Source organism: Oryza brachyantha, chromosome 11, assembly GCF_000231095.2.
Source record: "Oryza brachyantha chromosome 11, ObraRS2, whole genome shotgun sequence".
Classification (NCBI taxonomy): Eukaryota; Viridiplantae; Streptophyta; class Magnoliopsida; order Poales; family Poaceae; genus Oryza; species Oryza brachyantha.
In genome coordinates, this window is record NC_023173.2 from 2,484,544 (window position 1) to 2,502,389 (window position 17,846).

Sequence of the window (17,846 nt, forward strand, 5' to 3'; positions counted from 1 at the left end):
AAGCAAAAAGAAAGGGAAAAAAAAAACGCTGCTCCCTCCATTCCATATTACTGGTATGACATATTTTGTTCCTATATATATTTATCCGAGATCACAAATATGTTTTATATATGTGTTCAGATTAGTTAACATACTTATAAATCTAGATGAATATAAGAAATCTTATAAAATAAAAATGGAGCTAATAAATGATAATTAGCCACATTTTTATTTATATGTTTTTATTAAAAAATAACAAAAACATATTCTGGTTTGAAAAAAATTACAAAACTAAATCCCCAACGGCCAACCAGTGGGCGATATAAAACACCCACTAGCTCGGATATATCATCCATTAGCCGAGTGTTGGGGGTTTAGTTTTGTAATTTTGTCAAACGAAATATATATTTTTGTTAATTTTAATAAAAAAATATATAAATAAAAATGTTCGATTAGCCAGCAGAGAGAGTGATTGGGCCGGAGCCCAGCACAAGCCCGCACTAGACCCATTCATCGCGGAGGGGCATTTCCGTCCGACCCACCAAAACCCTCGTCCTCGTGGCCCTCTTTATAAACGCTCGTCCTAGGGTTTACCCTGCTCCGCCTCCAAGCACCCGACCACCTCCGCTTGGCGCCGCCACCCCCCACCAGGTAACCAACCCCCCCATCTCATCCTCCCCCTACCCTCCATTCCCGCTGCTCGTCGGCGCCGGCGAGGCCATTCCGTTGCCGGCCTTGTCCTGCGGATTCAGTGGGTGGGTGTTCCTTTGCTTCGTGGCGGATCTGATGGAGTCGCGTTGTTCTCGGTGGGTTTTGCAGGTAAGGGAGGAGGAGGAGCGGGAAGATGTCGCACAGGAAGTTCGAGCACCCGAGGCACGGGTCCCTCGGCTTCCTCCCGAGGAAGCGCTCGTCCCGCCACCGCGGCAAGGGTATGCCCAGTCACTTGCTCTTCTTCTGCTCGCGTGCTTAAGGGTACGCTGATTTGTAGAGCTTGCGCCATCTGTAGATAAGAGTGGAAACCTTGTGAGATCCTTTGGTCGAAACTACTAGGATTGTAGTGGTGACCTAGATTTGCTTGCTGTATGGATTAATTAGGCTTGTACTTATATGTGCCTGGCTAGATTATTGTGCCCCCTAGTGAACTTAGCAGAGCGGTGTGTAATTCTCATTCTATATCTGTGACCTGCATATAACAATTCCATATGAAATGATCCTTATTCTCTCTTCATTCGTAGAATTCCTGCTAAAGGCATGGTGCATCAGTACAGTAATGCATTTCCATTTCCATCTATATACCTCTACATGCTACTCTTTCTTTATTCTGACGCTTTGGTTTATAAAATGGTGAAGTTACTGTTTCGCTTGTCAAGAATATCAAAATTTTACATTGATCTTTTGTCTTAGGCTGCGTTCGGCAGCACAGGTACCCGAACTAAGCTACTCTCGTTTTCCGCGCGCACGCTTCCCGAACTACTAAACGGTGTACTTTTTGCAAAAATTTTGTAAGAAAGTTGTTTTAAAAATCATATTAATCTATTTTATATTTTATTAATAACTAATAATTAATTAATTATGTACTAATCTATTACTACGTTTTTCGTGCCAAGGCATAAGTTAACTTATCCTATCTACCGAACGCAGCCTTAGTTTATGCTATAGATTTTTATCACTCCAGTGGTTTTCTAAGTGGCGTTTTGCACTGTCAATTGTTTGTTTCCTGGGAAAGCTTCGTCATTGTATGATCAAACTAGCGATCTGAATCTGACACTGTGCTCTCTGTTATTGCAGTGAAGTCATTCCCCAGGGATGACAGCTCCAAACCATGCCACCTCACTGCCTTTGTTGGTTACAAGGCTGGAATGACGCACATTGTGCGTGAGGTCGAAAAGCCTGGTTCCAGTATGTATCTCGATTTTCTAATGCCAATATTCTGTTCAGTCTGAAAATAGATGCAATTACATTCACTTATCCTAAAGAAGGAACTGCCATAGTTGTATTTCTAATTATTTTTACTTGGAATAACGTAATATTCCGAATTATGGTAGCTATTCCTTTTAGAATGTGTACTAGATGCAGCAGTTGTATAGTTGAGTACTGTCTTTTAGCCAAGACTTTAGTACTAGAATTTTAGTCTGTCTCAGCTGAATTCACGTACTAACGAAGTGATTTAATATTGTCATTTGTTTGATGCTTTTCAGAGCTCCACAAGAAGGAGACCTGTGAGGCTGTTACCATCATTGAGACACCTCCTCTTGTTGTTGTTGGACTTGTGGCTTATGTGAAGACTCCCCGTGGCCTGCGCAGTCTCAACTCTGTCTGGGCTCAGCATCTTAGTGAAGAAGTAAGGAGGAGGTTCTACAAGAACTGGTGCAAGAGCAAGAAGAAGGCTTTCACCAAGTATGCTCTTAAGTATGACAGTGATGCTGGCAAGAAGGAAATCCAGCTGCAGCTTGAGAAGATGAAGAAATATGCTTCTGTTGTCCGTGTTATCGTGCACACACAGGTCAGGAACTTACTGTTGCTAGTGTGTTTTGAGCCCATCTGTCCAGTTTTGTTGTCTGGGAGCTTAGTGTGCTGGCCCTGGTGTTTTCAGTTTATTAACTGCATTATTGAAATTGATTGTTTAGTCCATGCTTTAAGAAATGTGTTTTCTCAGAAAAATTCTACTGCATTGCTTAGACAAATTGCATTAAACTATTTGTTAAGTTTGTTTCTCAAAATGTTTAATTTATCCCTGTAGTCAAGTAGATAATCTGCTGCAATAATCTATCAAAGAGCTAATGTTGATTGTGGTATTTACATGGTTCAGATTAGGAAGATGAAGGGCTTAAAGCAGAAGAAGGCTCACCTCATGGAGATCCAAATCAATGGTGGCACCATTGCCGATAAGGTGGACTATGGCTACAAGTTCTTTGAGAAGGAAGTCCCAGTTGATTCTGTGTTCCAGAAGGATGAGATGATTGACATCATTGGTGTCACCAAGGGTAAGGGTTATGAAGGTGTTGTCACACGTTGGGGTGTCACTCGCCTTCCCCGCAAGACCCACAGGGGTCTCCGCAAGGTTGCCTGTATTGGTGCCTGGCATCCTGCTAGGGTTTCCTACACTGTTGCTCGTGCTGGTCAGAATGGATACCACCACCGTACTGAGATGAACAAGAAAGTTTACAAGATCGGCAAGGCTGGCCAGGAAAGCCATGCTGCCTGCACTGAATTTGACAGGTTGGTATTTCTTTAACACATTTGATGCCAGCTCTTCATGTTAGATATGATCTTGAATCTCTTGTGCATGAGAGTTAATTGAGCTTTTTTATCCAGGACTGAGAAGGACATCACTCCGATGGGTGGCTTCCCTCACTATGGTGTTGTGAAGGGCGACTACCTCATGATCAAGGGTTGCTGCGTCGGCCCCAAGAAGAGGGTCGTCACCCTCCGCCAGTCCCTGCTGAAGCAGACATCTCGTTTGGCACTCGAGGAGATCAAGCTCAAGTTCATCGACACCTCGTCCAAGTTCGGGCACGGTCGCTTCCAGACCACCGACGAGAAGCAGAGGTTCTTCGGCAAGCTCAAGGCTTAGTTTGCTGTTCCTCAGCAAAAGCCAGAATTTGTCAAAACGATCGTCACTCTATACTGTGTTCTCTTCTCTTCTCTTTTCCGGTATTAAGTTTTGTAGCGGATTTTTCCGGACCTGTTTATCTATGAATTCGTGCACTCTTCTGCCGTGTCCACCATTAACTAACGTTGAACCAAATGAATTAAATCTGGTAATGCAGTTTTGCTTGTTTCAACCTGCCGTCTGATGTTTGGGAATACTGAACTGAATTCGCTATTAAGCACATAATTTTCGGGCTAAATATTTTCTCGTCCTGCGTAGGATTCTTACCTGAACTCCAATATAAACATATTCATATCGATAAAAGAGAAAAGCTAGTAAGAACTCTATCCTCTTGCACAAGTCATTCTCTCGTACTTCATTCATATACATACACATGTAACATGTACAACATATACATTCAGATGAATGCATAGATACACATGAATCAATATACTATACTAGAAATTCTTAGGATATGAAACGTGAGAATATAATATTTTTAAAGAATTGTTTGGTAAGTGGCTAAACTTGCCACACATATGTATGCCATACAAATTGTGGCCAACAATTTGTTAGCCACAAATTTAAACCAAAAAAAGTGTATGACACGTGAGTTCATGAGCTGCTAAAATGTGACATTTTATAACCGTGGTGATCAATTAAATATTACCATTCTCATCTTTTCGACTTTCCTTATGCTTATAAATCAAAATTTAAATTTTTAATAAAAAATTTAGAGTTGATTTTGGGGTTTCTTTTTTTTGCATTTTATTTTTCAGCTTTAACTTTTAGATCGTTAACAATACATATAGAAAAAATTATTTATAAATTATATTTTCAAACATGTTATTTAGCTATTTTTTTAAAAAAGGCAAAAAAAAACCCTATAGTAACAAAATGTGACATGGGTAAGGTGTGACAAGTATGCTTTGGACCATTCACGTGTTTTGCATTCACCGTTTATATTTTGATTTTATTAATAGCATATGTTTTCCTGTTTATCCCATGTTGTGACTATATGTCACGAATACAAATGTATATGCTAGTTGCATATAAAAAACTCAAAAGTAGAAAATAATTAAATATCTCGGCACTATGCATTTTATTAAACTTGAATATTATAAGGTAGGGGTATAGGTTTTTATAATCCCAAATTTTCCTTGTACAATTACTAGAATTTACTAATAGAGCGCAAGGGTGCAACCTTAATGTCCCTAGCTCTTTGAGACCATTTTACCAACTGTCCTTAGTACTTCAGTGCTGTTCTCCAGGTATTTTGTAGGAATATACTTGGAAGTTGGATCCAACAAGCTTCATCCCGTCTTGCTAAGTCTCCCTTGGGTGGTCCTGTTCTTCATGCATATAGACACTTATGCATCTCCCATGCTCCAACACTTATCCGAGGCATATTGCCCCAACACGTTCCCAGCGCATATTGTTTCAACATGCTCTCGAGATATATTGCCTTAATAACACTCCTGAGACATATTGCCTCCATATAATCTCTAGACATATTAGCTTAATAACACTCGAGTGATATATTGTCTCAATATGTCCCTGGAACGTATTCAGCCATATACGGGCGAATAGGCAAGGTGACACTCTACCAACGTCCCATTTTCCCAATCGTCCGTTTTAAAAGAGGCACAAAATTAGGATTCCTATCTACGCTTCACAAGCATGGTTAACACGTAAAAATGTCAAAAAAACGCAGCGTAAAAAAGCTGCCAACAAAAAAAAAACACCGTGTAGTACGACCAGCGGACCAGTGCACAGCGCAAACTTACAAGTGGCGAAATTTACCGCACGGTGCATGTGCGCGTGCAAAACACCACAAGTGGCAAAATCACCTTGACACGTGGCGCGCAGTGAAACACCCGCACAAAGACAAAAGACCACACGACCAGAATCACTGACACCTGTGGCCCACACCCCCCTCCCCAGGCGGCCCCACCACCACGGTGGCAGTGCAAAACCCGGGGCCCTTATCCTCGAACCAGGCGCCCTTATCCCACCCGTTAGCCCTCCCGCCGCTCCCCGCGCCCTGTCCATGGACCGACCCCAATCCGCACCACCCATCGCCCCAATCCGACGCTCTGAATCGCCCCACGTGGCGGCGGCCCCACGTGCGCCGCGCCCACCGCGTACGGGGGAAGCGGGACGCAACCCCCCCGGTCTTTGCAACCACCTGAACTGAAAGCTCCTCTCCTCTCCTCTCCTCTCCTCTCCGCCTCGCAGAGTCGCAGGGTCGCAGCGGAGGAGACGAGGAGGAGGGCGGCTGCGCGAGCGGAGCCGAATCGGAAGGGAAGGCCAGGTGCGATTTTGTTCTTCCCTCTCGCCTTCGCCTTCCCCTTCCTCTACCCCACCGCGATTTGTTTTTCTGGGGGACTCGCCGTGGATTCGGTTCGGGTGGGGGCGGGGCGGGGCGGCGTTGACGGTTTATTAGGGCTCGATTTGTGGTGTGGTGTGGTCCCCGTGGCTCTCCTCTCCTCCCCGTCCGCGCGCCGCAGGTGCGGGGGAAGGTCTGGTCGGTGGGTGGCGGCGCTGGGAATCGTTGGGGGGTGGTTTTGGGGACTCTGCGTGCGGCGATGTTCGTGGGGATTCGATTTGGCGATGTTGGAGTTTTTCTCGGGGCGCTCTCTCTTTTTATTATCATGTTACCCTCGAATTGGTCCATCAGGGCTGGATTGGGTGCCCCTGCGCTTGTGGTTAGCGGCTTGGAAACGTTAGCCTTCGTTTTTGGAAGCAGTATAGCTTCTAAGAAGAAGGGTTTTGCAGGCACGCTATGGTGGCTCTCGAAATTAGTTCCTGGCCGATGTGCTGCTCAAATGACCTAGGCAGGTGTTAGTGTCTTAGTTTCGTCTGTATGTCACACTGTCACTTGCAAACATCACTGTGACCTTTTAATTTATATCATAATGCTCCTCTTATATCTATTAGTGTGCGGGAGAACTTTCTGTTTACCTGCCAAATGTTTATACTTGGTGCCCCCGGTTTGTCCGAGTTTCATCTCTTCTGCGTGAATCCCACAGTATTTTAGCACTATCAAGTTTCAAAAGAAAGTCATCTTATTTGGGAGCTTTGCGGGATTTCAATTTTGACTTGAATTATTGGGTGTTGTTTAAATTTCACTTATTGTTGTACGAACGAGTCTATATTACCAATTAAGTGAAAATTAATTATTGTGCTAGTTTATATTCGGATTCAATTGCTCTGTGCCTATCTTATTTCGATTTAATTTATCACACTATATTCTTGAAGTATTTCTATGGTGGTTACTTGGATGTTGTGATGCTGAAATTTGTACCAATATATAGGTATGGATAGATACCAAAGGGTGGAGAAGCCTCGCAATGAGACACCAATTAGTGAGAATGAGATCAGGATCACCGCACAGGGGAGGATGAGAAACTATATCAGCTATGGAATGTCGTTGCTTGAGGTAACACCATCAATATGACTAATTTGGTCTAGAATAAGCAGCAACCTTTTGTGTGCTATGTTTTAACAATTATAATGGAATCTGCTTGCGATTTGACATTGTGGACAATAAGATATATTTATAACTAAATGTTTCATTTTACCTCTAACAAGCTGTTTGGTTATCTTAATTTATGTATCTGCTTGCTCCCAGCTTTTATGGCTAGAAAAGTATACAAATATTTACTTAGCTTAGAAGGCCCCAAAAACTCTGTTATCTGCATTTGGCATGCTCATTTATTGACATCTCAGATGTACAGCTCAGTCAGATACATCTTTCCATTGACATGATTGTGTAGATACCTTTGTCATTTGCATATGCTGTTTCTTCAGCTTGTTATGTATATGTTCCTTATTCTGAAAAATAACTGCCACGAAAATGTTTGCATATGTTCCCTTACCCTCAAAAGTTTATTGGGTGGTCAGTTGTCAACAATGCTATATTCCTCTTGTGAATCCATATATTCTCATGAATTTGGATTTAATCCTTTCAGTATTTGAGTGTATGATGAAACTTCAGTTTGTGATCATATTATATGCTCGTCCCCATCTATTTCTCTTCAGGAAAATGGGCACGATGATATTGTTATCAAGGCTATGGGAAGAGCAATTAACAAGACAGTCATGGTTGTTGAATTGATCAAGGTTAGTGCTAACTATCACTTGTACCTAGTAATATCCAATACCAAAGTTCTTACTTGTTATTTCAACCTACACTTACCTTTTTGTTCAGAGAAGGATTGGTGGTCTTCATCAGATTACATCTACTGAATCAGTTGACATCACAGACACTTGGGAACCTTTGGAAGAAGGCCTTCTCCCGTAAGAATATCTGTCTTAGTATTTTTCAGAAAGAAAAAACGGAAAGACTTATTGAGAGCTCATGACACTATTGTAATGCTTACCACAGCCTAGAGACAACCCGGCATGTATCAATGATCGCCATAACATTATCCAAGAAAGCACTGGATACGTCATCTCCAGGGTAAGTTGAACCCTTTCCTGAGCTAATATGTTTATCCACTTTTCATCCCCTTATTGGTGCTGTTATTATTTTGAAACTGACTCTGAATTTGTCTGATCATTGTTGGTTATATGCTTAGGTACCAGCCACCTATCCCAGATGAAGAAGTGAGACCTGCTTTTGACTATGAACACGAAGGTAGTTTTCTGAGTCTTCTGACATGATTCTGACCTCATTCTTTAAATATGACTAGTACCCCATCCAATAACAGTTTTGTTCATTGCAACTTAGAATCTTTCCCCGCTAGTCGTGGAAGAGGCCGTGGTGGTGGGAGAAGAGGCAGGGGCAGAGGTATCTTCTTTGTTTTGTCTTCTACGAGCACAAAACTACTAAGCTACAACACACATGGTTATATGTTACCATTAGCGTGCCATGTTGCCTGCCACCTTATGAACTGGCTTTTGAAGATTTTACCATCCTAGTGCCCCTCAGTGAATAAAAATAAAAGTTCTGGTTTCTGACACTTCCTTTCCATGTTGCCTTGTTTAAAAATGCAATAGCGGCATTTACAGATTCAGTCACGCGTCTTCTTCCACATGCAAGTTTAAACCCCCAAGAAAGAAAAAAAAAACGTATATGCTATTTTGTTGAATATTTTGCAGACAAGATTTTATGTTTGCTAATCCTTTCATAGCAAATGTGCAGCCATGAGTAATGGTCCCCCTGCTTATGATTATGGCGAGGAGTGGGAGGAGGAAGGAGATTATTACAACTACAGAGGCAGAGGGAGAGGACGGTTTAGAGGAAGAGGACGGGGAAGAGGGCGTGGTGGCTACTATGGAGGTGGTCGGCGTGGCGGTTATGGCTATGACTATGGCTATGGCGGCAGGGGGGACTACTATGAAGATCAGGGCGAATTCTTTGATGAACCGGAAGACTACCCCCCTCCAGGTCGCGGTAAGCTCAGTCTGACATAGCTAACATTTTTCCTTGTTTTCGCTATCGTATTTCTCATGGCACCTCGTCCTTGGTTTCACAGGGCGTGGCAGGGGAAGAAGGGGCGGAGGACCGTTCCGTGGTCGCGGCCGTGCGCGTGGCCGATTCTAAGATGAAATCAGGAGGTTGCTCTGAAGCTTTAGCACTGGTGTGCTTAAATTTATCATCTGATAATGCTTTCCTGTATGGGGATTTCGACATGAATCCGTATGCCCCATCAGTATGTTTTTTACTTCCCGTGGCGTGTGACTGATTGGGCAAATTTTGTGGCTGGATCTTGGTTTTTGTAGCTAGGCCTGTCAGCAAAAGCAAACAACAAACGAACACACCTATAGCGGAGTGTTTTCCTCACCAGCATGTGGTGCTGTTTTAGTATTTATCAACAACCTAGGTTTTCTTCTTGCCTTGTTGGTTTCTGATTTTTGAATGCTGAGGGCCTGTTTGGTTCCCACTAACTTTAACCTTTTTTTAAGTCCTTGTCATATCGAATATTTAGATACTAATTAAAAGTATTAAATACAGACTATTAATAAAACCCACCTCAACCTCATACTCTGGACTATTTCACGAGACGAATCTATTAAGCCTAATTAATGCATGATTAACGAATGTGATGCTACAGTAAATATTTACTAATCATGGTTTAATTAGGCTTAAAAATATGTCTAATGAAATAGTCTTTATTTATGTAATTAATTTTGTTATCAGTCTATATTTAATACTTTTAATTACCGTCTAAGCTTAAAAATATGTCTAATTAAATAGTCTTTATTTATGTAATTAATTTTATTATCAGTTTATATTTAATACTTCTAATTACCGTCTAAACATCCGATGCGTAAGAGACTCCTGATCCAAACAAGCAATGAATCCTTTCGTCCTTTCGTCCCGTCCTGATTGATAGGCCGTCATACTGGATGCTGACGTGCACATGTTTGTAGTGAACACGCTGGGGTCGTTAAAGGCCACACGGCGGTCGTTGCCAACATGGGGGTTGCAGTTGACTAAGGGCGTTGTTTAGTTTTCAAATTTTTTTTCAAAAACATCGCAATAAATTTTTGGACACCTAAATAAAGCATTAAACATAGATGAAAAAAAACTAATTGCACGGTTACGGAAAAATGTTGAGACGAATCTTTTGAGCCTAATTAGTCCATGATTAGACATAAGTGCTACAGTAACCAACATGTGCTAATGACGGGTTAATTAAGCTCAAAAGATTCGTCTTGCGGTTTCCAGGCTAGCCGTGAAATTCGTTTTTTCATTCGTGTCCGAAAACCCATTTCAACATTTGGTCAAACATTTGACGTGACACTTCTTCCAAAATTTTTTTCAATCTAAACACCACCTAAGGCTGCGTTTAGATCCCAAAAACTTTTGGGTAGAAGGTCACATCGACGCGTACGATCGCACATTTAACGTATTAAATATAGTCTAATTATAAAATAAATTTTAGATTCGGCCTGAAAACCGCGAGATGAAGTTTTTTAGACTAATTAATACGTCATTAGCACATGTTGGTTACTGTAATATTTATGACTAATCATATACTAATTAGGCTCAAAAGATTTGTCTCATAATTTTCTTCATAACTATATAATTAGTTTTAATATTCATATATATTTAGTGTTTTATTTAGGTGTCTAAAGATTCGATGTGATGTTTTTAGAAATAAATTTTGAGAAGTAAACAGGGCCTAACTGTTGTCGAGAGAAAATTGCGAAGTGTTTTGTTGCAACTCCAAATGCGAACGTGCCCGGCTCACTCTTGGCATCTTTCATGTCGACAGATACTAACGCCAACTAACGTCTGTCAGTCTCAAGCGCCAAGCGTTCATACCCAAGATTTCATCCATTCAAGATTTTATTTTTTAGTGTTTTTAGAATTTCGTAATCATGGTTTTTTACTCGCTAAGAACATGTAAATAAACTATATATTTATATATTATTTTTCGTTTTTAAATATGTTGTTTCATTTTTTTTCTTGCCAAACTATCACCTCCGTATTCCTATTGTTTTGCTTATGCTTATACTTAACATCTAAAATTTAAATTTCAAGATGATTTTGGAGTTTTTTATTATAGTTTATTAATAAGCCGTTATGTGTATGCTTATAAAAAGCAAAATATGGTCCTGAAAGCCTTTTGCACCAAAATATATAAATCATGGACTGAAATACAAGTCCCGTGAATTCGGTAGTGAACTGCCTCTAGGTCCACCGCTCTACCGAACCAGGATTAAGATCTGTAATTAGGTCATAAATCTATGAACATTTCATTTATGAATACTAATGTTTCAGTCAGTCAGTATCCCTTTTTCTGGCTGAAGTCCAGAGTTCATACACACGTTGCTGTCTTCAGATGACGGCCATGGGTGTTTAGTCGAGGAAAATAAAATTTTTTTTTGTCACGCTAGATGTTTGACTAGATGTCCGAAGGGGTTTTTAGACACGAATAAAATAACGAATTTCACGGCACCCTTGTAAACCGTGAAAACCGTGAGACGAATCTTTTAAGGCTAACTAATCTATTATTAATACACATGGGTATTGTAGCACTTATGACTAATTATGTGTTAATTAGACTCAAAAGATTCATCTCACGATTTGTCCCATAACTATGTAATTAGTTTCTTGTTTTATCTAATGTAATGCTTTATTTAGGTGTTTAAAAATTCGATGTAATATTTTTGAGAAATTTTTTTAAAACTAAACAGGGCCTTGAACTACGACCAGCGAAAACAAAACAGCGGCAGAAGTCGTACGCAGATTTTATCCGGAGTCTACGAGTTGCTGCTGAGATTGAACGCGTATTTGATTTTGATCAGAAGACCAAGAAAAACGAGAACGATCCGTCTCGTTTGATGTGTAATGGCTTGACCAGAGTAAAGTGCGGTCAATGCCGTCACACAGGGAATGAAAAGCTAGATAAAACTTTAACTCGTCTTTCTATTAATATTTAATCTAAAATTTTAGTAGAGATTTAGCTAGGGCTCATATAGTTCTAACAGATCAATGAAGCTCGAGTCTCCACCATCTTTATACTAGATCCACTCCTAACACCGGATTCGTTTCAAGTAGTTTTAAGGTAAGTTATCCAGCATGAAAAACTTATTAATAGATTAGTATATGATTAATTAATTGTTAAATATGAAAAATTAAAAATAGATTAATACGATATTTTAAAACTTTTATATAGAAAATTTTTACAAAAGCACATAATTTATTAATTTGGAAAGCATGCACACGCAAAAAAAAGAGAAATCTAGGTTATTAGTGTTACAACTGAACGCAGCCTTAGTGTGGACTGATTGGAGAGAGATGTACACAAAGGAAGACGGCAGCGGCGCCATTGATGTGACAAGCTTGGACTCAGACCTCCATCACTCCTCCATGTTTAGCTAGTGTCAAGATGTGTCTGATAAATCTCCAGGATATTAGAAAATCTCTGCCCAACCAATGTGAATGTATGTGGGTGTGAGTTTGTCTGATTTGAACTTATTAAAAAAAAAATCAAAAGAATCCCCTCGCTGATGGCTTGTTGATCGTGTGTTCTTTTCTGCTGAATTATCATAAAGTCAAAAAAATGGATGTCAGATAGGATCATAAGAAACTCGTATGCGAAAAGTTTTTCCTTCAAAAATAATATCATCATTTACACGCACATTCTTAAAGTAAAAAATATAGCTGGAGAAGAGGATTCGAGCATTTTTTTTGATAGTTTAAAACTGTTTTGGTCTAATTTAAGAGAATGCAACTACAATCTCAAGTACAAATCCAAGTTGAATCAATCAACGAACGTAGATAGAATTATGGCGGGAAATACAAACGGCAAAAAAAACGGCATGGCAGTGCTACAACATGGCTACACATGGAGGGTGAAAGACAGTCCAAACTCCAAACTGATCCTTCCCGCGTTATCTTGATGGGTCCCACGGCGGCGGCGCGCGCCACCCCGAGTCCGGCCATGTCGCCGGCGGCGGGTCGACCGTCCCACCGCCGCCGGCACCGCCGCTCCCGGGTGGTGGGCGGGGTTCACTGTCACGTCCATGTGGCGCAAAGCTGTAGAGCAACGGAAACGACGGCGATGCCGATGACGCGCCGGCCGCCGACGGCTGAGGCGAGTCCATCACCTGTTCGAGGAAGCCCGGCGGCTCGCCGGCGCCCTGCAGGAACCTGGCGTACTCCGAGTACTCCGCGCCGACCATCCCCTGCGACTGCGACGACGACGCCGTCTCCGTGGGCGCCGGCGCGGGAGCTCGTGTCGGCGGCGGCGGCAGCCCGGGCGGCAGGAGCGCGGCGTCCTCCGGGAAGTTGAGCTTGGCGCGGCAGCCGCGGAAGCGGAGCGCCGCCGCGTCGTAGGCCCGGGCGGCGGCCTCGGCGGTGTCGAAGGTGCCGAGCCACACGCGCGCCGCCTTCTGTGGGTCCCGGATCTCCGCCGCCCACTTCCCCCACGGCCGCTGCCGGACGCCGCGGTACCGCTTCCTGGCCGCCCCCGCAACGCCGGCGTCGGGTGACGAGGACGACGGCGAAGAGGCCTGCTCATGCGGCGACGTCGTCGCCTTCGCCGTGGCCGCTGTGAGCTCTGCAAAATCCAACCAAGAAACAGAGTATCGAAGGTTACGTGGAATCGTGGTAGTAGTGATGATAATTAGATGTAGAGGAATTTTATAGCTCTTGAGTAGGTACAAGATACTAAAATTTTAAAATTTAGTATTAAAATAGTACTCAGGTACCAAGAGATATCAAAATTTTAATTTCATGGTACCTTCTCAAGTACTATAAAATTACTCTTAGATGTATATTAGTATAATTCCTTAAAAATATATATATTATGATAAGTTTGTTATATACAAGATTTTCTATTTTATCTTTAACAACTTTGGCCAACACTCTTAAAACTTGTTTATTCCTCTAGCGTTGTTTTCTCTGTTTCTCCAGGATATTCAACATCGTGTGTAATAAAATTTCACTAAAATGCCTTAGCAAACCCTTTTTTATCAAGAATAATAAAGAAAATGGAGTTTGGTGTGTAGCGACTACACGAGTTTTAAAATATCGATCGAAAATCATGATAATTACAGAAAACCGACACAATTTTGGTTGGCTTTTCATAGGGTTGACCAAAAATCGTGGTGAACCAATGGGACTGGTTTTTCAGATAGAAAAAAAAGACCGATGTAAACCATGTAACCAAGCGACAAAATGAAGTCCAATTTGAGTCCCAAGGTAACGAGTGGTGATATTCCACGGTAATTTAATCTTTTTAATAAAAAAAGTGTACCTTAATTAGGCACATTTGGAATCATTTGTCGTCCTTATTCGCATTGTCCATTCCATAATTATTTCTTGGATTTGTTGACAGCCACGTTCTTCCATTTAATCCATCTAACCCTCTCTACTAGCGACGTGTGAAGAACTAGAGCGAGAAACACGAGGAGATGTGTAGAGAATATCTGGACAAAAACATCAAAGCAACAAAGTCCATGCAACTATGCGTTCAAATGATAATCGAAAAATATTAGCAAGACATATAAATGTTGTATGTATATTTATATTTATATTTTTTAAAAAAGTTGAGAACTAAACGAGGAATGCAAGTTACAAATTTTCTGAAAGTTTGAAACTGTCAGATGAAATTTGCTCTGTTCTTGGTGAGAAGAAATGCGCAGAACACTTGTGCTAGCTGCTATGTGCATGATGCTAATCACACTAGATTAAGAGATAATACTGTGACGAAGAGTGATTAGGGCATGATTAGTAATTAAGCTTCGTTACCGTGAGCCACGTAGGACGCAGACGACGTTGGCAGCGGTGCACCGTGCCCGTACGCCGCCGGCCACCACGCCTCCTCCGCGCTGCCGCCGCCGCCGCCAGCGACCACCCTCGCCAGCGCCGAAACCATCACCGTCATCTCCCTCGCCTGCTCACGCCTCGACAACATCCCCCCCGCCGCCGCCGCCGCCTCCTCCTCTCCCTCCTCGCCGCCGGCCACGGCCAGCCGCGGTGGCGGTCCCGGTGGGGTCGCCACCTTGCCGCAGCACATGAACACGGCCGCCGTCCGTCGCCGGGGTACGTACGTGACAGCGTCTTCGTCGCCGCCGCCGTCGTCGTCGTCGTCGTCCACACCATGCAGCCTGCAACGCAGCTTATATAGGGCGGCGGGCGGCCGGGAAGGCGGCCACGTGGCGGGATCCGAGCCGTCGAAGGAGCCTCGCCGTCTTTGGCACAGTGAGGTCGCCGACGGCGAGGGTTCAATGCACCTGGAAATCTTGCTTTTCTTTTGCCCTTTTGATTTCTTGTCTCTCTATCTCATCATCAGCTTGCTTTCTAATTTGATTTTTAAAGAAGGTTAGATTCGTAATAGTGATATTATTTTGCTTGGTTTTCTGTGTAATTCTCGCCCAGTTTTTGATGCGAATTTGCTTCGTATTTATCTAGAAACAGTGAGTGTGAAAGAGAAACATGAACAGTGTGAAGAGGGCCGGCTGACAATGTGTGATATTTTTGTTATTTTTTCATTTTTATAAAAAATATGAAATGGAGGAGAATTTGGGAGCAAATTTGTCTCTTGTAAACAACTAATTGCTGGCTGCAGGGAGATTCACACTAGCTTAATTAGACGCCGTTTTGACTGTATATTCAAGTTGGGTTTGACCTAATTTCTTCCTGATTGGTGCTTTGCCTGCCTGCTTTCTTGTTCAGTAGTAGATGCTTGCCATATGCTACTTTTCCTGAACATTTTGCAGCTTGCACCCTGGGCATCATCTATATTTCACTTTTCCTATTTATGCACGTGTCTCAAAAGGATAGGTTTACGTGATAACGCTTGGTATTTTTCATCGTCATCCCCGTCTTTTTATTTCTATTTATACTTATATGATAAAATTTAATTTTCAACTTTGGATTTAAAATTGGTTTTAAGATTTTTTTTATCAAAGTTTATTTTTCAGCATTGACTTCTAAATCATTAAGAATACATATATAAAAAATTTATATGTAAATTATTTTTTATTTATAAATACGTTGTTCAATCATTCTGTGCAGTCTGTGGTTGAAATTTGGCATCCCCAGGGAATTTCCTCTGAACTTGTTCGATTGTTCGCCACTTTGATGATTGGATCACATTCCTTAGTTATCATGCTGTGGTTATAATACATTTGATACTAGTACTAATCTATTATAATTATGAGTTAGTTCCCTGAACTGACTGAAAGTCTATCATGTGTAAGATAATGGTTTTGCAGTTTGCCGACATCGAATGTGAGCTTTTCGTCAGCAAAACTTGAGAGTAAAGGCGGCCAAAGAGAGGGAGGAATCAGAATTGGTGAATGAAAGAATCAGACAAGAACTAGACATCGAACAAACATGTGGGGTCTTTTTGTCAACCTGAATTTCACATTATGCTTCCATTTCGTTTCTCTCACCATTTTTTGGTTAAGGTGGTTGTTCCTTTTTTTTTCATGTCCTGAATGAAGGAGCTGAGAGCCTGAGACAGCTTTTCTTCAGAACGGTGAACCAAGACTACTGCAAACATGGGCTGGTGCTCTTGTTGCTTCTTGACAGTTCGTCAGAAACGAGTTGTACTTGATGGCCTGTGTGTATTCACTTTTATAGGACTACTTTTATTATAGAAATTACAGGAGATTAAACTTGGGTCATCAAATTCTTGTAAGATACTACGCGGATCTTCTGGTATAGTTTTTATATACTCAAAAACATACTTGTAAACTGAATCAGAATTTTTATGTTTGACTTTGTATCAGAGGGGTCATCTTTTGGCTATTTATGGAAAAACCAACATATTTACAAATGAAAAATAATTTATGAAAAAAACTTTTATATATGTGCTCTTAGTAATTTAAATGTAAAGGTTAAAAATAAAGTAAGATAAAAAAACTCTAAAATCAACTCTAAATTTAAAATAAAAAAATTAAATTTTAGCTTATAAGCATAAATAGATAGAAAAAAAGCAGAGAAGAAAGAGAGAGCGAGTATTAGTCTTGTCATGGTTTATTTTGTGCATTGCTCCTCCCTTAACTCTGATTTTTTTTTCTTGAGAAAACACTTGCCGAAACAATTAAGACTATCATTATGCACTACCTTCGAAAAATACGACCAACACACTAATCCATAGACGACCATACAGTTCTGGACCCTACTAGCTTGGTATCACGAAGGCAGCAGGAGAGATTTAGGCTTGTTTAGTTTCCAAATTTTTTTTCCAAAAACATCGCATCGAATTTTCAGACACCTAAATAAAGCATTAAATATAGATGAACTAAAAAACTAATTGCACGGTTATGGAAGAAATCTTAAGACGAATCTTTTGAGCCTAATTAGCCCATGATTAGCCATAAGTGCTACAGTAACCAACATGTGCTAATGACGGATTAATTAGGCTCAAAAGATTCGTCTCGTGGTTTCTAGGCTAGCCGTGAAATTCGTTTTTTCATTCGTGTCCGAAAACTCCTTCCGACGTCCGGTCAAATATTCGACGTGACACTTTTTCTAAAAATTTTCTCCTAGGTGGTGTTTAGATGGAGAAAATTTTTGGAAGAAGTGTCACGTTAAATATTTGACCGGATGCCGAAAGAGGTTTTCGGACACGAATGAAAAAAGAATTTCACGGCTACCCTAGAAACAGCAAGACGAATCTTTTGAGTCTAATTAATCCGTTATTAGCACATGTTGGTTACTGTAGCACTTATGACTAATCATAGACTAATTAGGCTCAAAAGATTCATCTTAAGATTTCTTCCATAACTGTGCAATTAGTTTTTGGTTCGTCTATGTTTAATGCTTTATTTAGGTGTCAAAAATTCGATGCAATGTTTT

At 41.2% G+C, this 17,846-nt stretch overlaps 3 protein-coding genes across 3 annotated transcripts; 2 read left to right on the top strand and 1 right to left on the bottom strand.

Moving 5' to 3' along the window:
• Positions 1-551: 551 nt before the first annotated feature.
• Positions 552-3,757, top strand: LOC121055719 (60S ribosomal protein L3). The gene is made up of 6 exons (XM_040528700.1): positions 552-630; positions 799-908; positions 1,768-1,878; positions 2,178-2,482; positions 2,789-3,198; positions 3,295-3,757. The coding sequence occupies exons 2-6, from the start codon at positions 824-826 to the stop codon at positions 3,551-3,553; spliced, it is 1,170 nt and encodes a 389-aa protein (XP_040384634.1). The 5' UTR covers positions 552-630; positions 799-823; the 3' UTR covers positions 3,554-3,757.
• Positions 3,758-5,778: 2,021 nt separating this feature from the next.
• On the top strand, positions 5,779-9,411 carry LOC102705017 (RNA-binding protein FUS-like). Its single transcript, XM_006662701.3, has 9 exons — positions 5,779-5,885; positions 6,889-7,013; positions 7,616-7,696; positions 7,785-7,873; positions 7,962-8,036; positions 8,155-8,213; positions 8,307-8,366; positions 8,721-8,972; positions 9,055-9,411. The coding sequence occupies exons 2-9, from the start codon at positions 6,891-6,893 to the stop codon at positions 9,120-9,122; spliced, it is 807 nt and encodes a 268-aa protein (XP_006662764.1). The 5' UTR covers positions 5,779-5,885; positions 6,889-6,890; the 3' UTR covers positions 9,123-9,411.
• A 3,514-nt stretch (positions 9,412-12,925) lies between these two features.
• On the bottom strand, positions 12,926-15,054 carry LOC121055826 (ethylene-responsive transcription factor ERF110-like). Its single transcript, XM_040529184.1, has 2 exons — positions 14,787-15,054; positions 12,926-13,593 (listed from the first exon to the last, which is right to left on the bottom strand). Exons 1-2 carry the CDS (start codon positions 15,052-15,054, stop codon positions 12,926-12,928), a joined length of 936 nt encoding a protein of 311 aa, XP_040385118.1.
• Between the last annotated feature and the right edge of the window lie 2,792 nt (positions 15,055-17,846).